Here is a 24,222-nt window from a genome sequence, read left to right as displayed (position 1 = left end):
TTTAAAGAACCTCTTGAACTTGGAGTTCCACTAATCCCACAAAAGCTCATAACACTTAAAATAATGGTAGAGATAATAAAAACGTATGCATCCCATCAATTTCACTTATTTGGGGCGAGAATATGGAAAAGGTAATTGATTTGTGCCCAAATTGGGAGCTTTGTTAACTGCCTTGCCCCCTTATTGTTACATAATTTGGTTATTTCGTCACTTGATTTGTATATTATTTTGCTAAAATTTCCAAGCTTCTCTTTCTTGGTATGCAGCTTTCGGTGATCATGGGAAGCGTTAAAAATAATGAGTCTTAACTTAATTAAATATTTTGTTTATTTAATACCGAAATTCTAGAAACCAAAGAACACCATTTCTGAATTCTTATTTCATGCATTCTCAATCTCCCTTTAATAGCATCAGAAGTCTTAATTTTCCATTGCAATTGTAAGATTTTGAACCTAAAAAGTCATCATAGTCACAGTTACAATTACCTAATCCCACTAATTTTAGTGAAATTGGAAACCCAATATTCAAGCAAATTCTGCCTGTTTTTTCTCTTTTGGTAAGAAGCAAATTCTATCTCAACTTAAGTGTTAACTTCTGAGCCATATAAATGAATCAAAACTGCAAAAACAAAGGACAAAAGCTGAAAAATGTGATTAAGAAGCATAACCCAGCTGAGAATTCTTATCTTTTCGTGTCCTATCAACTAACCCTTTTACCTCAAAGTTGGCACAACCATCTATATATTTCCTATGCAGTTAAAATGGCCAAAACAGCTCCCATAAGTCCAGAAATTCCATAAAAGCAGAATTACAAAGAGCTTATTTAGTTTTTTGGTCTTGTTCCATGTTGCAAATGAGAAATTGTCATTAATAAGCTTTTTGTTGTTTAAAGCTAGTTACAGATTCATAGTTGTCATTGGGACCAACTCCTATTGCCGACATGATCTCACTCACCTGGGTTATTGACCTAGCTAGCTAGCTAGGTGGGGGGAGATATGTCTTTGTAATTGTCGAAAGAATTGAATTGAATTGAATTGAATTCTGGGGCTACAGCCTTACAGCTCTTAGCTTCTCATTTCCGTTTCTATGATTTAATTGTGTGGTTGTGGTTTCAGTCATATTTCCAAAACGTGGTTGATTGATAAAAAGCAGGTGTGAAAATGAGATTTTTCCACCCTCATTTTGTATTTGCATCATTGCATGATGAAGTTTGAAATCTTAAAACACAAATGAGGTGAAAATAAATGTAAAAATATAGATCATCAGCAAGCGATTGATTGGTACAGTTAGAAGAATCTGCAGACGAGTGCAAGATCATACATAGCTTGTTTATTCTATTGTAATCTAGACCTGAGCACTGGTAGTTCTAGTTCATCTTCTCTCTCTCTCTCTAGATCTCTATATTTATTCCTCCTATGATTCTTGGAACTATATATGTTTTACGTACGTATGGTTCTTCTGTTCTGTATGTTGTTGGTGTTGTATATTATTATTGACAACGACAAACACGTATATCATATCACTTTACCTACTGTAACTCACTTTTTGACCAGTCCATCAGGTCTTTCCTTAAATTATGGGACACCTGTCGAATTACCAACTATTATGATATGTCTATCCACTGTTCATATCATGCCACGTTGTCGTTTTCCTGGTAGATCACTAGATTTTTTTTCCTTTTTGTTTTTTGGTAACCGGTGGATCACTGGTTCATGACTTCTTCATGTACAAGTTCACCGACAGGGATTTGACATTAGTACAGTGGGTTTCTTTACGTTTCTCTACCTCACAATCGAGTAAACTTCCTATGACTTTTGAGACGCTTGGATGCGAGATTTTGATCTGCCAAAATCTCAATCTGCTATCAGCCACTGAAAACTCGCATGGATCGGACTGAAACAAAGTCCCTACTTAATAAGTGTATATATAATTCATGTGGGATAAAGTCTCACATCTATTGTACGATGAAGAAATATCAGAAAAATCAAGATGTGTTACCTTGCCTTACATACATAATCCAAAAGAGGTAGAAGAAGTCCATGCATTGTCCTACAATTTAATGCCCCACTGAGATTTCCAAATCAGACTTCACTACTGAGAGAAAGGGCTGGTAGCACTAGCACCCATGGGGTGGTGGGGATCCTTCCCACCTATATAGACTTTGTGGTTTTAGTTCTACCTTGTCAATTATCTTACTTGGAATCCTTTTTCCTTCAAGATATGATAAGATGGATTGAGGATTTACACTCAGAATTTCAAGCTCTAGCTCTAGATTCCTATATAATGCTGGTAGGATAACGGATTCTAATCCACTCAAATTTTGATTTTACAATGGAATTGATGCCAATGGATGGATGTGAAATTTGAGTGGACAGTTCTTTCTATCTCTATCATATTGGTGTTTAAATGGCATTACAAGGTTAAGCGTTTCTAATATTGTTAAGTGGATGGATTCAAGAGGGGAAAAGAAGTTACAGAATATCCACTTTCATGAGAGGATATGTATGATTTATAGACTTGAGAAGATATATTTGCACTGGGTGAATCTAATATATATATATATATATATATATATATATAAGAGAATATTCCATGCATATCTCTCAATGATTTCAATCTCACATTCCCAAGTGATGATATGATGCCAACTGTACCTTGAGAATTACTAATTACTTGTAGGGAAAGTTAAAAAAAAAAATTAAATAAATAAAAATCAGATATATTAAATTAAAAAATAATAATAATAATTAGGTCAAAGGTAAATATCTAACTTGGCTTGCCTATCGTTATCTCAATCGTTTTACCCTAAAGCTAAGGGTGAATGAGGGCTTTTGTTGCAGTTAGTCTTTTCTTGTAGACAAAACTTAGAATGAAGGTAAAAAGATTTTGATTTATAATAGCATTGTCTTGATGACTAGCTAGGCAAGACTTGGCTCAAAGAAGAGAAGATGCAAAGTCAGTGAACTCCTCATTTGTGTATGTTAGTCACTCTACTACTTGAAAAAACTTGGTCGAATAAATCTCCAATATATTCGTGTGTCCCGACAACCTTTTGAAAATGTTGACTTTTGTAATTATCTCTTGAATTGAGATTGCCGTTTTCATCTCATCCTTGGGGATTAGCTGACTGCAACAAGCTAATCCTCCTCTTCCAATCTCCTTTCCTAATTGGTAGTTGGCAATTCTTATATGTTAATAATATTTCAATTGCTTTTGTAGTACATCAAACTAATTCTTCATAAAAAAAAACAAAAAAATAAAAATAAAAATATTAAAAAATATTATGTTAAATTATAATTAAATACACATAATATAACCCGAGAGAAAGACAATGGCTAGAAACATTCCGATTGTAATGCGGATTTTTTATGATTATTCATTATCCTTAATCGTGTATAATGTATTTTTAAAAAAACATGTATAGTGTGTAAATAAAGTATATTGATCACCTACGAGTATGACTCAGGATGGGTTTATTTGATCGTGAGCTGGCTCAACCTAATTTCAACAAGTTCTGTCAAATGTTTATAACTTTATAGACAGAGTATCATGACTTTATGAGATCTATTAGTAATTTTACGCAAATTTGAGAACTAATTAATTACTTGTATTTTTTAATAAAATAATGTATGAGATATATTACAATCCCTTGCCGTGTTTGATATTTTTTTTATACACCCTCATATATGGCTACCTACATGTGCAAAATGCATGTGGAAGTTTAATAGTATTTAAAAAATAACACTCAGAAAATATCATTACTAGACACCGTGCATAAGAAATTAAAGTATAAGCCATATTTTTCGCCTTTGTAATCACAATTGTTCAATTTATAGAATTTCACATTTTACAAGACTTACTAGTGTTTTAGAATCTAATTAGCCATGGTTGACTCCTGTCTGGTGTTGGTTTTACTAGAATTTGTTCACAACATAAGAAAGTGAGTGTGGGCAGAATCTGTGGTGAGTTAGCCGCCTTTGAATATCAAGTCAGACTTAGAACAAACAAAACACCTGAATGGTGTTATAATTAACCGAGCAAAAGGCTCACAGGTAAATTTTGGAGTTATTAAGCATTTACTAGGTTCCATTGTGGTTGGGTGCTCACGAATAATTTGTTGTTTTTGTTTTTCTGAACTTGTTATTACCACTGAAAAAGTAATCATAAAGATAGAAGCATGCCCGTATTGATTAATGGTGGAGAAAGAGTCCATGAGTTGTGAATGAGGATTGAGGAGAGCCATGCCCATGCGGCCATGCCCAAGCCTACCCTTTTTGACTTCCCAAAAGTCGAAAAGATAAATATAATCTTACCAAATCAGTTTTCACTTTAGATTCAGTTTCATTTTATTGGCTGAGCTTTTATAAAATTGGCCGGTGGAAGTCACTAAACCAAATAAACCAAAATGGAAAATTTCTATTATTTTCTTATCGTGTAAACCGCAAGCGTGTTCTACACTTGTAATTCTATCAAAAAAATAAAAAAAAAATATGACAGAGTAAAATCTTCCAATCTCCCAAAAGAAAAAAATTTCAAATAAACCAAATCAGATAAAGTTGAAACCGAAGATTTCCTTAATAAGATATAATATGCTTCAGATTTGATCGTATAATAAACTTAAACTAATTTAATTTGCTTATTAATAAAAGTTAAAATCAAACCCAAACCCAGGAGTAGAGATTGCAGAGTGAACTTTCTACGGTTTCCTTTTCCTTTTTCGGGTCTTTCTTTTCTGCGGGAAAGGGAATTCCTCTCTCATTTCCTCTACGCCTCTCTCTCAAGTTTCACTTTCACCATCAATCAATCAATGGCAGAAAGAAAAGAAAAGAAAAGAAAAGAAAAGCAACACTCCTTGGGGATTTGCGGGTCCCACACCAATTCCCATCAATCAATCGTCCTTTCTGGAATTTGACACAAACGCTGTTTCTCTGATTAGTACGTGTACCCACTTCTCTCTTTCTTTCAGTGAGTGAGTGAGTCTTTTGTGTTTGTGTTTGTGTTTGTGTCTCTTTCAAGTTTCAATTTTCATTTCATCTGGGAGTCCAGAGGAAATGGGAGTTTGGAGTCTGGTTTGGTTCTCACCAATCACCATGATCGACCAAGTAAGTAGGAAAAGCTTTGAAGAAGATGACTCATGCATGTCATCAAATACAAAGAACGAATCAGGATGACTTTTAACCACTTGTAAATACAATCTTCCCTTAGCTAAGTGGAACAAATTTTTGATTTTAATTTAATATTATATGCTTAGCTAGCTAGTATTTGGAGATAATGCTATAGATTCCTGATTTATAACACCAGGGATTAATGATCTGCTTCTAAGATAACATAAATTTTACATGTTCGATAAGTTTTTTCTCTTCTTTTCAGAGGTTTAGTTAATCAGTTGTTATGATAATCTTTTTATGAGTCAAGTTTCTACACCTCAAGCTCCTCTAATCAACATATCCAATTTCATGATTCTCATTATCTCACTGCGGGATCTAATGTGAAATCACTCATAATTTTATAAGTTGTTAGGGTTTTTTTTTTTAGGTTAACATTAAGTAGCTAGGTACTAACACTCAGCTAATATGAAGGTACCAAAACCAATAATAATAGAAATTGACAAACACATCAATCACACAAACTTTCTAAGTTTTGAACAACTTAACTCAACCACATCCACTTGTACTTAAATTGTCCAATAAAAGTTATGTTTTAGATAAGCTATGGGAAACTTCCATTTATTTTAGTTTATTAACATAAAAAAGTCTTATCCTTTTCCGATGAGTAGTAATTTTTCTGAACAAAATGAGGCAATGAAATTCCAAAATATAATTTGTGTAGCTAACCCATGGTTTGGCTTGTTTGGTTACCCAAAGATTTTGAACCTACAAATGGGAGATTTATACCCATTTGGTTGTGTGAATTTCTCACATTTTTACATTAAAAACGTAAATTTGTAGATTTATAGGTATAAGGTGAAATCCAGAGATTTCATCTTTACTAAAAAAGTGTTAAACATTTGAACCATGAGGCATTGAAATGGAGAGCTGTTCTATTGGGGAAACCAACACCTCTTGGTGAAGAGGTTGTGGGTTCGACTCTTTGCTGAGGCATATTTATATCCCAATCCCCCACCTTAATAAAACCCCTTTGTAAAAAAAAAAAAAAAAAAAAATTATATTACATAATATACCATCAGACAAAATCAAATCTACGATTTCTTCACCGAAATATGTTACTTTTATCAACCGACCAACCCTGTGATGATATATTATGCGTCTATAGTTCTCCCCTTGATGGAGAGCTTTCATTTATAACTGATGGAGACTTGCATCTAAAGCTAGCTAGCAAGAATTTTAATTTATTTGATAAACAACTGTTATTAATAAATTACCCAAATTATCCTGACCCCATACATTTATATCTGGCCCTCCTTTTTCAAAAATCATGCATGCAGTACTCCATATGACAAGCCACCCACCCTTTTTTTTTCTTTCTGAAAACCCAATTTTTACTGTCATGAATTCATTTGATAATAATATGAATGCATAAACTACCTCTGAGGGTGAGAAGCAGTTAATGAAAAATAAGAAGTATTGAGTTATCAAAGTAATTTAATATAATTTACATACCAACATGATAATATATTATGCCTACGAGTAAAGTTGAAGAAGTTTCATATATATATATATAGAAGATCATAAAGATGATTTTCAAGAAAACACCTAAAAAATATATTAAAATTTCTCATCATAAAGTATAAAGGCCAAAAAAAAATCATTTACCTTATATTTATTAGATAGCACTTCAAATGGGTATAAGAGTCAATCTATTGAGTCAAATTGTATGTACCAAAGGAACGTTGCCCCTCCACCCACATTGAGAAAGGGATTAATGAAGTGTGGCCCAGCCGCCCAGGCTCCGCTTTCACTACAAATCTAAAAAAAAACGAATAATTTAATCCGTCACCAAAATTTGTCAGCATAAATCAATCTTTGAAGCAGGTAGGGTAATTCAAAGATTACTACACCTTGAGAGTTAATAGTATCTTAGGTCGTCTCTAATCAAGTTTTAATTGAGGTTACACATCTGATGCACGTGTATTTGGGTAGATCTATGAAATGGAATTGAGTGCAGTGTCATTTTCTGCCGAAAGAGCCACTTATAAGAGGACCCAAATCCAACAACTAACAAACAAAGTGTGTGGGACAAGGACAAGATTCACCTCATATTGATAATAATGCTGTACTGTTAGATTCTGATATTAACATATCAACTTTTTGAGCTCTTTAGTCTTAAATTCCACAGCAAGCCATGCCCAGAGTTTTGTTTCTTCAATAAGGACCACTGAAATCTTTCAGTTCAATGTATAGATTGAGGTTGTGTCAATACAAATTAGAGTATGGCATGAGGGCTTTGTTTCTTCAATCTCCACTTGGGTATGTACCTATACTGGTTAACTGATAGACTAGGGTTCTCCTACTATATCAATCTTTGTCTTACTTCAAAACAGCACAGGAAAGGCTCTCCAGCTAGGTAGGTAGGGAGGGAGGTCGGTCATCCATGTTGTCCCTAGAGACTTGTTATGTAAAGTGGGCCAAGTGGCCTATATATATATATGAACCATCTATAGAGAAGTCACAAGATTGTCTTCACAGTTAAATCTTTGAATTTGAATGCTACCACGTACACAGGGACAAGGGTAGTGGCCCAGGATTCCTGAGAATAGCATTAGAATAATTTCTTTCTTTCAGTATAAGTTGTTTTTACCTCTGATTTTGGATTGTTTGGCAGCTCCAAGCATGAGATAATTGCTCAGATCTGTAGAAGCTCACGGACTCCAGCAATGACTACTATTTTCAAATGCATCTCTTTTGTATAATTTAATCCAATGGAATGAGATCCCTTCCCTTACTATATCTGGAGAGGTGTATAATATAAAGCCTTAAACAGTCAAATCTATGACCATATGATAAAGAAATCTCCAAGCCTAATTGTGTGGTTTTGGCTGTTTAAGTAGGTCCCATCTTAGAAATTTTGGGTTTCTTTTTAGTTTGGTTTGTGTGATTTTTTCCTACTCCTGTGTGGCTAATACAGCTAAGTCAAACACAGCATTGGTTTTAATTAACTAATTAATCTTCCTTCACACATGAAGTACTAGTAGTAGTGGATCGAGTAGTTTAAATATAATATTAAGAGATGAGGTTAAGGAATTTAAGGAGTTTGTTTGAATTATAGGAGTGTTTAAGAGTTGGAGTAGGTGATGATATTAAAAACAAATTAAGTATACAATTTGGGAAACAATTCGACATGGATTAGAGAAGTAATGTTAAAGGGAGCATGCTTAGCGCAGCCCCACATGGTTATTCGTTTTGCAAGTAGAGATAAAGACAATAGGAGGATTAAGGTGATTATAGAAAGATTGAAAGGGAAGTTAATGATATGATTAAGAAAAGGGTCTTTTCTTGTTTTTCTTGTTTAATGTTTTGTTTTAAAAAGGGTTTCTGTCCCCTCTTTTGTTATAACACCTTAATTAGCATAAGATGCCCGACAATAATCGCTCCCCTACAGCTTGACCTCAACTGTCCGTTCTTATTGTAACAGTGTTTCTTCTTCTTCTTCTTCTGGTCTTGTTCCACTGTTTTCATATATAAATAATATAGGAATTTTGGTGAGGCAAACAAGCAAGCAAGAAAGCAGGCAATCTTCTGTGTTTTTCTTTTCTTGATCAAGTTTTGGGTGACAAAAGAGCCTCAAACACACCATGTCATTAGCACATTTTCTTTGCTAATTATGCCTTGGCTGACTAAGCTTTTGTGGGGCTATCATATCTGCATCATCAGGGTTCTTTGGAGAAAAGGAATGATGTTGAACCCTAGGTTATCCAAAGTCAAATTCTCTGTCTCTCTCTCTAGATATTTGTGTTTTGATGGATCAAGTTGGCCAAAAGGGTCCCAAAAACCTTTGAGTCACTCCTTGCTTGATCTGCAACCTAAATCAAAGTTGAGGGATGCTCTTTACCTTAAACCAATCCATTCTCAAAGGGTGTCCTTTGTGGTTCTGTTTTCAACTAGGTCCAAGGTCAAACACCTTATCAGGGGAAGATAGAAAGTCTTTATGGGCTAGATCCGATGCCAAAGAGGGTGCTGGATTGGGTGGTGAAAGGCTATAATGGAAAAGAATTAATACCCAGAGAGAGAGAGAGAGAGATTTTGGGGGGCTTTAGCAAGATATTGTAGGGCAGAGGTGAACAATAAACAAAGGTGGGTAGAGGTAGAGGGATGGTATATACTTATATCTGCACTGGAAGTCACTCACGCAAAGCTCCAAAAGTAGTTGATTTTCAATGTAAAAGGGAAATCTGCTTACATAAACCAAAATCTAACAAATGGTCCACCAGCTTGTCACACACTCTCTCTCTCTTCTCTCTCTCTCTTGCATGGTATGGGCCCACCACTTGTCACACACACTCTCTCTCTCTTCTCTTGCATGGTATGCGCCGCGACTTTTGCATTCTTAAGTATATATGAAGCTCCTGAGTCATTCTCTTTTCTGCTCTGAGTCTTTCTTTATACCATTTTGTGATAATGTTTAATTAGCAATGATGTCACAGAGAGCGACTAACTTACAAAATTACAATACTCTAATGAACTAAGTTGGGCTGCATCTTGGGCCCAATCATCCTGCAAGACTAGGTTGGCCCAGCCCATTGCTCAATTTCGTCTCTCAAATACAGTTCTAGCAAATCCAAGCCCTAAAACTCAAAATCACATTCCAATGAAATATTTTTACTGATTCTGATCCGGTTCAAATTGGAATTGATGGAATGATTCTTCTTTAATTCTGGGTTTTCAAGCCTTGATTGGAACTTGGGTTCCTTAGGGTGAGCACCCTCCTCACCTAACCCATCTGCTGTTGAAGAACCTGTTAATCCAATTTTGCCTTGATTACTACTCTACTCTTGTGGGGTTCCTAAGTCAGCGAGTAGCAACAAAATTAAGGCTGCTTACTGAGGATTGACGCGCTAGATTGGAAAGAAATTCATTGGAGGTCCTTATCTTTCAAAGCTTACCAATACTTTAATAATTTCTGTTGGTTTTGTCTCCTTAAATGATCTCTTTCCACAGAATTTGAAGGAAAAAAATTGGGCTTTAAGCCTTTAATCGTATTTAAATATGTCAGTGAACATAATACTAATCCAAGTTAAATAACCCCCTCGCCCATTAACTTTCTACGAAAAAGAAAAGAAAATCGAACTGAACAAGAAAAATAGAAAATCGAACTCACTGGCTCTGGCTTAAAAAAGGACCCAAATATCACAATTTTATTGAACAAAAAGTAGTGCGGGATTTGAACCGGAAGATGAAGGGCACGAAACCAGCTAGATAAAACCACTCTCAAAAAATTTAATGACCCAAATATCACAATTTTATTGAACAAAAAGTAGTGCAGGATTTGATCCGGAAGATGAAAGGGATGAGAACCAGCTAGATAAAACCACTGAAATTTTTTTCTTTTTCTTTATTTCTATGGTGTGTTGGTTGATATAATGCTACCAAGAATCAATGCAACATTGTCTTCGCACCACTACTACTCAACTGCGCAGAGATCGAGACCACATTGCTGTCCGGTGGTACCACCACTCTGAGGGAGAAGATCTGGTGGCTGACTAAGGTCAGGGTTGGAAGGAGGGTTGATCACTCTCTCCTCCTATACACAAGGTTCATGGCGTCACTCTGAACCAGCTTGCAAGTTGATATCCAAAAACTGATAAAAAAGGACAGCCACAATTCTTTGGACTATTCAATCTATCATAAGACTACCCAAATTCTTCTTCCTCCCATCCCAGGAAGAGCACAAAAATTCACATCATTCAAAGCCCGAACCAACAGACTTGGTACCTGAGAAAACTTTGTACCTCTCAAGATAGAACAAGAATGCTCATCTCTTTATCTGAAATCCTCAAACACTCATCATACTTAATAAATCATCCATTCAGAATCCCTCCCCATGTTGATTTGTTCTATGCTTCATCCTATAACTCTAGATTAATCTCTTTAAGGAGATTGTTCACAACCAGACAGGAGGCGTACAAGCATAAAAGGCAATACAGGTTAAAAGGAAAGAATGACAGAAACCTCTCTGTTGTAAACAGAGGTTTCCAATAAAGTTGCTCCCAGACATTTACAATTGATAGAAGCTGGTAGCCCTATCTCCATATAGGGAAGCAACCTATAAGACTTTATTAAGACAGTATCCCAGCTAACTGCTTTATTAGAGGTAGCGCCTGCAAAATAAAAAATGCAGTTGAATTCCAATTCCCAATTGCAGAGTGGAGGATGTTTACTAAGATGAATGGCTTATAACAAGTTCTACCAGGGACATTCAGGGACCACTAGCAAGGTTGAGAGATGCTTCTTCAGATGAGAAACTGCATCCGCTCCAAATAAAGCCAAAGGAATGCATAAAACAAAGATTCAAGTTTCAGTTTCAATTTCAATTTCTGTGGGGGTGGAAACAGTTATATTCTAGCTCCATTTTTTTGCATGGAACAGAATCAGCATTTCAAAATTTTCAGAAAATCTCACTCATATACAATTTTATACCCTTGGTCACAGAACAATCACTAATTGTGAGACTTGCTTCCATCTTGACACTTACATTTGAAACGGTAAACAACCACACCAATATGAGAGCCAGGGGAGGGTTCATCCGAGTGTATCGTGTCAATGTCAAATAGCTTTTTTGCCTTCCTGAAGAAGACTGAATCCTTCTTCTTCCACCTCTTCAAATGGGCCATCAAGAATATTGTGTTGCTTCTCAAGTAGAATTGGAGAGTCTTGAGAAGAGGATCAAACAGATGGTGATGGTAGACTACATCTGAAGCCAATATGAGATCAAACTCACAGCGTATTGAATCCATATCCTTGGCCTCTCCCCAGGTAAGTGCTGCCACATTAACTTTTCCGCCATGCAAGGTCAACATGTTATGATTGGCATCAACATTGAATTGGAGGTTTGGGACTACATGAGGGAGATCAGTGAGGGTAACATTTGCACCGAGGGTAGCAGCAGCAGTAATTCCAACCAAACCAGTACCTGAGCCAAGTTCGAGGATACGGAGAGGGCTCTGTTGACGGGCAATGGAGATGTCAGAGAAAATCAGAGTGAGGGGGCTGGCATCGGGCTGAAGTCGGCAAGTGTCCAGAAGGGTAACGAAAGATTTTGCTGCAGGCCACAGTTTGAAGGGGATTCCTTCAGATGGAAGTTGCCTAATCATCACACTAGAATTTATTGAACCAAGGTAGTAAGGCTGTTGAGGATCCTCCTCTGCATATGTAATTTCTCCAACTACCGCTGCTGCTCTATCCTTCTCTTCTACTTCCAACAGATCTCCTTGTAAAATGTTCAGGAGGCTAAATTCATCTTCCTCATCACTTTTGACGGACATTTTGACACTTGGCCACCCTTGTAAGTGTTTTACTTTCCCAAACAAGAGCTGCTTTTTCTACCAAGGACAATCTATATATGGATGAATGACATTGAAAATCTATTAGTACCTTAGACATTATGTCGAATAAGTGACAAACAAAAAGTCGCAAGCCAAATTCAATATCACAAAGAAGCCAATAAGCAACCCAAAAAAAGAAAAGAAAAGAAAAGAAAAGAGAAGAAAAGAAACCCGAAACATAACAAAACAATTTAGATCCAACGAAAATGTTGTCTTAAGGGGTTCTGTTAAAGCGCTTGAAATACATCCAGAAATGCAAAACTTGAGTTTTCAAGAAGCGTTGTCGTCAAAACACAAACCATTGGGGCTTTACACAATGATTGATTAGGAGACAATAATTCAAACACTGATGCAGTTTGGAAATCTCCAACCAAGAACAGGAAGACATTCGGTGAACCAGAAGGTTATTGCAAAAGAAAAACACATGGGAGATGAAATAGCTCGATTTGAAAACATGGTTTGACCTTGCAAGTGAAATTGTTGAAACATTACAAATAGTAACTACACCAGCCATCATTCAAAAAATCAGTCACAGGGTTTTGTCTGACTACACCGGGGGAGGTAGGTTTTGGGGCAGGAACAAATAATTATAACTGTAGGCGAAATTCACAATCAAGACCTAATCCAAGTAGAAGAAAAACAAAACAATCATAGTTTTTTTCCGGTAAAAAGATATCTATTGATGATTGAGAGAAGAATAAGTGGTGTCATTCTCACAAGAACTGATAACCCACAGAAGAAAACCCGCCATATTGTCATTCACCGGATAGCCATGGTCTCCGCCACAGTGTTGAGGGACCTTGGTCAAAAAGAAACGGAAAGAAAGGGAAAGAAAGGGTAGTGACATGTTTGGAAAAAGTTTTTGGGGTGTAAGATATCCAGTATGATAGGACCGGACTCCAGCGAGCTGGTATGAAGCATTGCCTTGCAAAGTAATCGATCTAACACACCACATAATCAAGGGAAACAACCAAACAGACATCATTTTCGTGAAATTGATATGGATGACAACGTATCAACCCAGAATCACAATAGCCAATACAATCAGCAAAACAATAGCAAACGCACAAAATGAATACAGACAAGAAACATTGTCTTTGTAGGTAGGGCATAAATATTGTACCTCACTGTTGATTCGCTCACTTGACAGTGGAAGTAGCTCACAAGAAGAAGGAAGTCAGAGGCAAACAAATCTGAGGACGACTCGCTGCTTAGACGGCACCATAAGTAGAGAAACGAAGCAAGGAACGAGCAGTCGATGAAAATGATGACGTAAGTGACTCCGTGAGAAAGTTTTCCGTTCAAGACTATGGCAGCGACTAACCCGCCATGGAAGGTAAGGTGAACTAATGAGAACACAAGAATAGTTCGACAGAAGTCCTCAACGGTATTAAAATAAAAGATCCAGCGCCCAACTCAACTGACTCGTCTGTTACTCATTGTTTCTTTCAGTTTTCTTGAAATTTGAGAGAGCAGTGAAGTCTCGGTGTCAAGCTTTCCTTCGGTGGCGAAATGGATTGAGCTTCGGCGGTGGAGTAGCTGTAATGGCCAAAACCATGTTTCCCTTCACGAGGGTGAAATCCCTCGTGAAGCAAGGAAAGAGGCGACGAAACCATTCAGAACAACTAGAGATTCCATTTGCGATCAAGAGTAGCTACTCCAGAACCCCATGAAGATATCTTTCTCTCTGCATAGGGCAGAGCATGCGTCTCTGAAATGGCTTTCCTGGCTTGCCTTCTCATCCCGCCCTTCTCCCACATTGGGCAATCAACTAGGTTTAACTGATGCAGACGAATTAGGGTTAACAGCATTCTATTTCCCGACAAACCACGCTTCTCTATCCGACATTTTCTGAACAAACAGGGGAGAATTACGTGCACCTTCCCTGCTTCCTGAGGGTATGTGTTATTTTTATCCATTACCTTCTACCAAAAATAAAAAATAAAAATTTTTATCCATTACCATTACCTAGGTTTATGTATGTACCCTGTAAAGGCTTTCCAGATGCATTACCTAGATGTAGATTTAATGTACCCTATAATCACATTTTTGTTTGCTTTAAAATGTACGTACTTTGAGGGGGTGGATCAGCTCGTAAAAGATCACCCCGCGCGGCCGGGGGGCCGGGCCCCCCCATTTAAAATGTAAATATCCTTTTTTTTTCTTATTCTCTATCTTTAATGTGAAATACCACTAGGCCCTTTAAAAAATAAAAATTTAAGATAAAGATGATGGGTACAAATGTCATTCATAATCTTTATCTCATGGTTATCATTAAATCCCTAGTTTTAAGGAATAAAAGGTTAAATTCTAATTAAAAACTAACTGACGATCCATGAATTTCTCATTATATATTCTCTCCTATTTTCATTTCTATTTATTCTCTCATGAATCACCTCTTTTATTCTTATTTTTTCTCTTTTTTTTTCTCACGTCTCACAAAATATTGAAGTAGTTAGCAAATTTCAAATATTGAAGTGTTGTAAATTTGAAATTTTCCAAATCTTCTCCACATCGGTATTCACTCCGTTTCTCAAATTATTCCTTTCTCTCTCTCACACTCACAAATTTTCTATTAATTTACCTAATTTTTAATGTAAACTCCACATTAAAATATAATAATATATTCGATAGGACCACGGTGGATCCCACATTTGCCCCTCATTTGCCCCCCCCCTGTTCAATCCCGCCCCCCGCTTCCACGTAAGAGGTTAAAATTCAAATATTCTTTGAGCTAGAGGCGAAGCTTTGTCCATATTAATGTTGAAAATATATATATATTTTTTTTTAAATCAACTTTATATAAGGAGGTTGGTGACTATTGCATATATCGTTGAGATGCCAATCATTTTTGACTAAGCAACCCTCGGATGGTCAGTTGACAAGAATTAATATCTCTTAGTAAGATATGAAGATTGTGATCCTCCTTTTCAATTTCATCTTTGTTTGCAAGATGTTAATGAGATACACTGTTTAAGCCGAGAAACCAACTCTTAATGGTCGGTCTGTACTTAGTGGTCGGACCGATCCCGAAGAACCAGTGACTGACAATTTAATTAGGATCTCCGGTCTGACCGAATAGACGGTTCAACCACCATGAGAATGTAAGTTGTAAGTAATCAAGCTATTTAGTGAAACCTTAAGTTTTAAGTAATCAAGCTACTAGTTACCAACGACCCTTCAACCACGTTTGAGATAAACTATCAAGTGGGGTAAGGTACTCTTACCTTAGGCGAGTTAATCTACAACTTGACTTTTGATCGAGCTCTACCAACATAACTATATAAACCCCATGGGCATGGGCATGGGCATGGGCATGAAAGCAATTCCTTTGGATTCTAAAAGTAGTTGAGCTTCTGTTGAGGCAGAAATCAAGCTTGACGATCGAACAGGATTTTGTATCATCACCAGCTAATCAAGAATTTACTGGTAAAGAAAATTAAGGTCAAATCAACGGTCATGTTGTTGTGTTTTTTTTCTTAGTTCAAATCAACGGTCATGTTGTTAATTGATTAAAATCAAGTTGTCATTATTGTGTTAATGGCCGGCACTCACCATTACCGAAGTTTCGAGGAAAAAACTCCATATGGAAAGAAACATAGGAAAATATCAATTTCCCTCTTCTTTTTGGTCAAATGGGAGTCTCTGACTCTGGAGAAGTAATAATTTCCATGGCAAACTTCAGAGAACGAAGAAGACAAAGGAATTCCTTATCGGTTATGTTTGATTCTTATCCGTTTTAGCTATTGAAGCAAATGCAAGTGTTATATGACTGGTTGCCGCTGAAATTTGAAAGTTCTGTAGTCATTTGGCATTTCTGTGCTTCCTTTCTCCTGTGCTCTGTTCATTAGGGTTTCGTTCGATTAAGTTTCTGTTTCATTTTTCCGGATTCTATCTGAAAGTAGATCGTTAGTGAGTGGTCGTTAATGGGTTTGTAACTCGTTCTTTGATTTTTAAGAAAGTTGAGTGACCCATGTTTTAGTTGGGTTTGAATTTCTTATACGATTTTTCTTGTGGGCTCTCCTTTATAATTGGGTTCCTTTTCATGGTTTCATCCAATCTGCGGATTGCTGCTAAGTTCGTCTTGGGTTTATGAACCACTGAGTTGTGAATTAGTTTGTTCGCTTGAAAAGATGGGTTGCGCTCTAAAGCAGAGTAGCGCATTTCTCATTGATTGGTGAAGCAGAATAAAATCTGTTATAACTTTGATTTTTTTTTTTATTTTTTTTATTTCCGCTTATCCCCGGAGTTACGTTGGTTCATTGGTGAGAAGTTTTGTTTGGTCGTGTATATTATTTTGGGAATTTATTGGCTGCTTTTGTTCTATTATGGTTTATGAGTTGCAAAAATGCCAGTTTTGTAGGATTACTAGTTAGGTTGCTGGATATTCTTTTCAGTGTTGCCGTTTCCTGAAGGGTTTCTCAGGATGAGGAAAGCCAGAAGCGACTCTCATAGTGGGAGGAGGTTAAAATGGCTCCATTTTTTGCTGGCTATATTGGTAGTGTACTTGCTTTTTATAGCCTTCAAGTTCCCTCAGTTGCTAGAGGTTGCTTCTTTGTTCAGTGAGGATGGCAATTTTGTTGGTCCGGATGGATCAACAGTGGGTGAGGAAGGTGGGAATATCAGCAAATCCTTCTTTAGTTCTGCTTACAATGATACTTCTCATAGAATTTTGGAAGATAATGAGAACCTGAATGCACCACTAATGCCTCATGAAGAACCAATACGAAATGCCGCTGTCAATTCTCCACCTGTTAAGCAACGTCAGCTGAACTATGGTTGGATGAAATATGATGCTTTCAGAAGAAGGAATATGACAATTGATCATTCTCTGCTGGATAGGATGGCTGCTGAGGCATGGACTCTAGGCCAAAAAGCATGGGCAGAAGTAGGAAAAATGGATCCCCAAGAAGCTAATCCGAGTTTTGTTCTTGAGGGGAAGTCAGAGCTATGTCCTTCATCTATATCTTTGGGTAGGGAAGAACTTGAGAAGTGGGACAATGCTATGTTTCTTCCTTGCGGTCTTGCAGCAGGTTCTTCCATAACAGTGGTGGGGACACCGCATGCTGCTCATCAGGAGATTGTACGTAAGCATGCAAGATTGAGGCGTGGGAATTCTATGGCATGGGTCTCACAGTTTACGGTTGAATTGCAAGGGATCAAGGCAGCAGATGGGGAGGCTCCACCAAAAATTCTGCATTTGAACCCACGGTTGAAAGGAGACTGGAGTCATTGGCCAGTCATTGAACACAACACATGCAATAGGATGCAATGGGGTGTGGCTCAGAGGTGTGATGGTTTCTCATTAGGCAACAATGATGATATGTTGGGTAAGTTCTTATTCCACTAGTTTTCAGTGTATATTTTCTCTAGCTGAAAGTGTTGGCTAAGTAATGGTACTAGAGAAGGGGTCAAGAATATTTGAGGTTTATACCTTTTATTTTCTTCTTCTTTCGGTAATTAGGTATTGAGGTTTATACCATGAAGGAATACAGTATCCTGTGGGTTGGAATATTTGGATGCACTGTGTGAAGTAAACCTCAGGACCTTTTATTGTATATGAAGGACTTCCAAAATATTTCCAGAATGAGGATAAGGGAGTAGGTTATTTGCTCCATATCTAGAGATGTATCATTCTCCTTGGTTGCAAACAAGTACCAAGAGGATGAAAGGAATTTAATTGGAGTTTTGATTAGTAAATTGAAGCTAAATGTTATTTTGTTTTATGCTTTTCATGAATTAAAAGGCACAAGCGTTAGGAAATATGACTTGATTATTGTGTAATTTCTAGACAAGAAATAAGCTGCATTCAGATAGAAGAAATTTTATTGAGATGTAGAAGATATGGTTAAAATTGCACACAGATCCTCCGTGTCCAGCTTTTTGTGTGTCCAACCACTGGATGGATGACATTTGGATGCACAAAGAGCTGGTCCTTTGGATCCATAACATGCTTTAAAATCTCCGACGGTCCAGCTCTTTGTGCGCCCAGATGTTGTCAGTCCAGCGGATGGACGGATGGACACACAAAGAGCTGGACGTAGAGGATCTGGATCCATTAAAATTACTCAACTCACATACATAAGAGCCATTGTATGGTTTAAGAAATATTACTATAATCAGGATACTGCCTTTTAAAATTGCACTGGGTTTGGGGTTATATTCTTTGAATTCCATTCGTGGCATATGGCTATCTTTTTTATATAGCTTTTTAACTAGAAATGTTTGTAAAAAGTTAGCTATTCTTATATATTCTAATTGGCTATAACATGTTGGTGGATAATGTAAAACACATATATGATGCAATTATGCTGGCTACATGGTCTCTGAAGCCAACAGATAGATGCACATCACTGAAAACGTGCTATTTTTAATTCATTTTTTTTAAGCTAAACATTTCAGCAAGAGGTAAATGAATTCTTTCATTTGGAGTCATCTGGATCTTTGAACTGCCTACTTGATCATCTGGACTGGGAGGTTACCACAACATGGTGTTGATTTTTTATTTGGTTTAGGATCCAAGGTTCTACAGCATTACTAGTTGGTTGCTGTTTTGACTGGTTTGTGATGCTTTTCTTTGGTGCACCACCTTCCGTTGTGGTTGATTGGTTCTGACTAATCCATATCATGATAATTGCACCAGGCATATGGTATAATTGAAAACAGTGAAACTTTGCTCCTTTTCAGATATGGAGCTTCCATCTTGCTGCTGCCGTATTTTGTTTTGAGTTTTACTCATATTTCTGGAACTTACTGTTGGACAGTTGATGGATTTGGGAGATGTGAGAGATGGATGCGGAGTGATATTGCGGATTCCAAAGAGTCGAAGACGGGTTCTTGGTTCAAGCGATTCATAGGTCGTAAACAAAAGCCAGAAGTCATCTGGCCTTTTCCATTTGTGGAGGACAGGATGTTTATCCTGACTATCAGAGCTGGTTTTGATGGATATCACATCAATGTTGGTGGCCGTCATGTATCTTCATTCCCTTATCGAATGGTATGTTATGTTTTGTGTTATCTAGAATGACTTTATATGAAAAATACTGTTAATGGTGGGATAGAATATGGGAATCACCTTTTTTTTCCCCTTCCTCCGGTTGTCCAATCAAGTGTCACCTTCATGCTTGTGAGATGTTCTCATCGATCAAATTGTGCTACTGAGGATGATGTGCTTAATCTGCGAATATTCACCTAGAGCCATCAGATGCAGGGTCCTGATACTGATGGATGTGCTTAATGTATGGTGCAACTAAGGATGATGTCTTCCTCCTGTTGTTTTGCCAGAGCACATACTTTCATTTCATTCCCTAGTACTTTCACCTGTCCTTCTTATGTGTTCTATGTCATTTGTTTCTCCAATATGTAAACATCAACTTCCTGAACTTTTGTTCAATTGTTTTGAAAGTTGATGGTTCTATTCTTCAGAAGCTGCCCTCCTTCTGCTGAAATGGAGTTGAAATAACTATTCTGATGATCAAGCATTCTCTTTCTTCAGGGGTTTACTCTTGAAGATGCAACAGGATTAGCCATTAAAGGTGATGTGGATGTGCACTCAGTGGTTGCAACTTCTCTTCCTAAATCTCATCCAAGTTTCTCCCTCCAGCGATTCTTGGAGATGACAGAAAAGTGGAAGGCCCATCCTTTGCCCAAAAATCCCATACAGATTTTTATTGGGATTCTTTCTGCTTCAAATCACTTTGCAGAGCGCATGGCAACTAGAAAAACCTGGATGCAATCATCTGAAATCAAGTCCTCAAACATAGTGGCTCGTTTCTTTGTTGCACTGGTAAGCTTTTTATTTATGATCTTTCTAAGAGATTCAATACTTACGTAACTGTCTTTGACAGAATAGATATATACATTGATCTCGTCTGTAACCCAGCTAGTTCAGTGAACCAACCATTCTCTGAATTGATTATACAAAGAGATTCTTTGAAACATGATTTTAGTGGTTGCTTACTCCAAGATTGTTGGCAGTTGGGTTTGCTTTGGAGACACATCCCAATGCACAAGTTGGTTCCGTAATAATCGGGGTAACTACGAAAACTGAGGAGCTCTACATGATTCCAAGCTTGGGAAAATTTGACTCTCAAGGTTTGGAGGGATTATGGTGGTTTACTTGTTTAGCATCCTTAAATGGTTACAGTCCTCACACTTCTTATTGGTAGAGACTTATTAATGCAAGATCCAGATTACTTATCCCTCAGAACCCACAAGACCAGATTTGATACAAGAGGTAGAACTAGAAAGTGTAGGTAATCTACCAAACCAGCCTATAAAATGTCTCCAAATTCAGGTCAAATGGACATGAGATCGAAGAGAAGCTGCACCTAAAATTTTGGTCAATTCTGATGGCTAATGGAGGAGATATACAGGAGACCACAAAGTAGAAAGTTTGGCCAGAAATGATTCTGGTTGTTGGGACAAAGGCTTACTGGTTGTTGGTTGTTTGATTCTGGTCCTCAAACAAGAGATCAGGGGAAGCCCTTGATGGTGGGATTTTGTCCCCCAAACCTTGGTCAATTCTTTGGGCTGGTTGCAAAGATTTCAAGTTTGAAGTCTGCTGCAACACCTGGGCAGATCTGGAATTGCAGAGATGCTGAGGTCGTTGTGATGAAATGGCAGTTATAATTATTATTGGTTGAGGAATGGATTCAAATCTGTAAAGACTCTCCAGCATCAATAGTGGCTGACATAAGAAATAGCAGCAGACATGGTTGGATTGTTAGGGAAGGAGAAGATAGAGAACAGAAGCGGGTAGGGGATTTGTAACTTGTTCCACAGACACTCATATATGCCAATTATCATTCAAGTGAATGTGGGTTAAGAATTTAGATATTTTCACAAATATGTAAATGCATCATCAGTTGAATCAAGATTGTACTCAGGGCAGATATCACTAGGTTTGCATTGTTATGGACCAGCAATATGAGGGGCCTTCTGGTCCATTTGTAGGGCATTTATTATGGTATTTCCTTATGGGGACAAGCAGTTTTCTTGGGTTTTGTAGTTCTTTTTTGCTCAACTTGCTTCTGCTTTTTCAGAAATAGTTGAAGGAAAAGTCATTTGCAGAACCATGATGATTACCATATAGGTTGAAGATGACATTGCCAACAATGAAACTCTACCTATGGATATTCACTCACATGCTTCTTGTTTTGTTATTAGTAAATCCTTAATAAATTTGATTGTGTTCCTACTCATTAACTTGTAGAATCCAAGGAAGGAGGTGAATGCATTGCTGAAGGAGGAAGCAGCTTACTTCGGTGACATTGTGATTTTGCCATTTATGGATCGGTATGAACTTGTTGTTCTTAAAACTATTGCCATCTGTGAGTATGGGGTGAGTAAACGGTCTCGTGTATTTAACCCTTTTAGTCACCTCTCTCAAAATTGAATCTGCTGATGGTTATTCGATGCATTGAGTTCTATTTGGCTCCCATTTTAAGTTTCTCTTTTTTTCTCAAATTCAACTGATCCTCCAGGTTCAGAACTTGACTGCTGCATACATCATGAAGTGTGATGATGATACCTTTGTTAGGATGGATGCTGTCTTGAATGAAATTAAGGCCATCTCTCCCAAGAAGTCCCTCTATATGGGCAATCTGAACCTTTTCCATAGGCCTCTCAGAAATGGTAAATGGGGAGTTACCTTCCGGGTATGTTTAGTATTTTCATTTAAATATCTTTGTGGTGCAAAGATTTGCTGAAAGCTTTAGCCTTTTTCATTCTTTCTCAAAAGCCACCATCCCTAATTAATGATGCTAAAAGGAGATTGTCTTATCCCAAAAAAAAAAAAATGCTTAAAGGAGATTGGGTTTGTTAGGACCCATTTACCATGAAGTCTGCTCGTCGGATATTCTACTTTGGTTATATTATTCTAATAATCTGATGTGGCTTGTGCTATTCATCAGCAGTAATATTCTCCCTTTCTTCAGGGGGAAAAAATGGTTTACATAATTGTTAAGGATTTTGTCAACGTTGGGAGAAATATTTGCTCTTGGTGAGTTTGGGTCTCATTCCATAGATTAAATTCCATACATATGATGCTGGATGGTGGGGTAAACTTTTTCCTTAATGAAAATTAGGCATCTGATACACTATCTAATTTGATTATTAGTAATAACACTGCTTTATATTGTTTGGAGTGTTCAAGAACTCTACCAAATTGCTTCTCTTCTTGATATTCGACCAAAGAAAAAAAGAAAGAAATTCGATTTTCCTGACACTCGCCTCCCAAGAAAACAGAATACAAGTTAATTATGATTGGGGATTTTACTACAAATAGAGAGGCCCCAAGAGATATTTTCACGAAAATATTTACTACTATAGAACTTGTTAGGGAGGGGTTTTCATACAAGTAAAGAGGTGTTTGGGGGGATTTTCATGATATACTTACTTGACTAACTAATCTTTACAGGAGTGGCCTGAGAATGTCTATCCTCCTTATGCCAATGGACCTGGATACATAATTTCAAGTGATATTGCAAGATTTATAGTCTCCCAACGTGCCAATCAAAGCTTAAGGGTTAGTTGTTGTTTGAGTTTCTGTTCACTTTTCAATTGTTGTTACTTTCTCAGATTAGATCCCTGTTGTCTTTTAACTTTCAGTTGTTCAAGATGGAAGATGTCAGCATGGGATTGTGGGTTGAGCAATTCAACAGAACCAGAACCGTCCAGTATTCCCATAACTGGAAATTTTGTCAGTATGGGTGTTTGCGGGATTACTATACTGCACATTACCAGTCGCCCGTACAGATGATCTGTTTGTGGGATAAATTATCCAGAGGTCGGGCCAACTGTTGTAACTATTGATGACAATGAGTGGCTACGATTGGTGGAGGCTCCGTTAGCACGATTGGTTCTTCCTCAGATATTTTTACATTCAGATCACTTCGGATATTTTTTTTGGCCCTCATCTCCTTTCTTTAGAGATGCCATTGAGAATCTTTCATTTGTTGGAAAAGAGCACTGTATTTAGTGGTTCTTCCTCAGATATTTTTACATTCAGATCACTTCGGATAACTTTTTTTGGCCCTCATCACCTTTCTTTAGAGTGCCATTGAGATATTCTTGAGATAGTTTAACTGTATAAATGTATAAATGTATAAGTGACTAGTGAGAACCCTCAAGATGTCATTCCATTTTTGAGCGCTGTGTTGTTTATATGAGACTGATGTTTCACCCATTTCAGTATAATCGTATTTTGCAAACAGGAACAATGCCCAGCTTAATGCGTTATCACTCTTTTATCCTGACAAAGAAAACAGTGAAGTTTCTGATTCCGTATCACAGTTAAGATGTTTGAATGTAATATAGCAGATCTTTCATATCAACAACCTATAGAATGCAGATAAACTTGTTGATATTTGAGATATCACAATTATCTGGTCTGTCGAATGTATCAGACTGTAACCATCAAGCTTGAACAGATCATTAGCATCTTCAATAGTGTGAACCAAGCTAAACCTGGTGTTCCTCTCACTATTGAAGTGTTCCTGCAGCAAGAGATAAGAGGGGAAAAACCGAGCGATGTGAACGCCCCAGAGGGAATTGCAAGGGAATTTCTAAACTGATGAGTGTGCAATCGATCCCACTGGCCAATGAAAAATTTGGCTAAATTTGAACTAGCAACACTCCAGCTCAGCCCGAGTTGCACCATTAGAATAAATCATAAGCTCTGATGGCTCAGCCCGAGTCACACCCGAGCATCCCGTTTAGGAT

At 37.2% G+C, this 24,222-nt stretch overlaps 2 protein-coding genes across 3 annotated transcripts; one reads left to right on the top strand and one right to left on the bottom strand.

Moving 5' to 3' along the window:
* Nucleotides 1-11,448: 11,448 nt before the first annotated feature.
* Nucleotides 11,449-14,377, bottom strand: LOC149025929 (uncharacterized). Its single transcript, XM_089146139.1, has 2 exons — nucleotides 13,622-14,377; nucleotides 11,449-12,509 (listed from the first exon to the last, which is right to left on the bottom strand). Exon 2 carries the CDS (start codon nucleotides 12,436-12,438, stop codon nucleotides 11,614-11,616), a length of 825 nt encoding a protein of 274 aa, XP_089002265.1. The 5' UTR covers nucleotides 12,439-12,509; nucleotides 13,622-14,377; the 3' UTR covers nucleotides 11,449-11,613.
* Nucleotides 14,378-15,845: 1,468 nt separating this feature from the next.
* On the top strand, nucleotides 15,846-23,872 carry LOC149025928 (hydroxyproline O-galactosyltransferase GALT2-like). Of its 2 annotated transcripts, none has more exons than XM_089146137.1 (7): nucleotides 15,846-17,828; nucleotides 19,263-19,495; nucleotides 19,994-20,284; nucleotides 21,713-21,841; nucleotides 21,984-22,157; nucleotides 22,919-23,026; nucleotides 23,110-23,872. In XM_089146137.1, the coding sequence occupies exons 1-7, from the start codon at nucleotides 16,925-16,927 to the stop codon at nucleotides 23,311-23,313; spliced, it is 2,043 nt and encodes a 680-aa protein (XP_089002263.1). In that variant the 5' UTR covers nucleotides 15,846-16,924; the 3' UTR covers nucleotides 23,314-23,872. The 2 variants fall into 2 exon arrangements, with proteins under 2 accessions (XP_089002263.1, XP_089002264.1); XM_089146138.1 differs by having other exon boundaries at nucleotides 23,085-23,169.
* The last annotated feature ends 350 nt before the right edge of the window (nucleotides 23,873-24,222 follow it).

Source organism: Hakea prostrata, chromosome 2 (assembly GCF_041222555.1).
Source record: "Hakea prostrata isolate BN-2017 chromosome 2, UWA_Hpros_2, whole genome shotgun sequence".
NCBI lineage: Eukaryota > Viridiplantae > Streptophyta > Magnoliopsida > Proteales > Proteaceae > Hakea > Hakea prostrata.
This window is presented reverse-complemented; position numbering and strand designations above follow the sequence as displayed.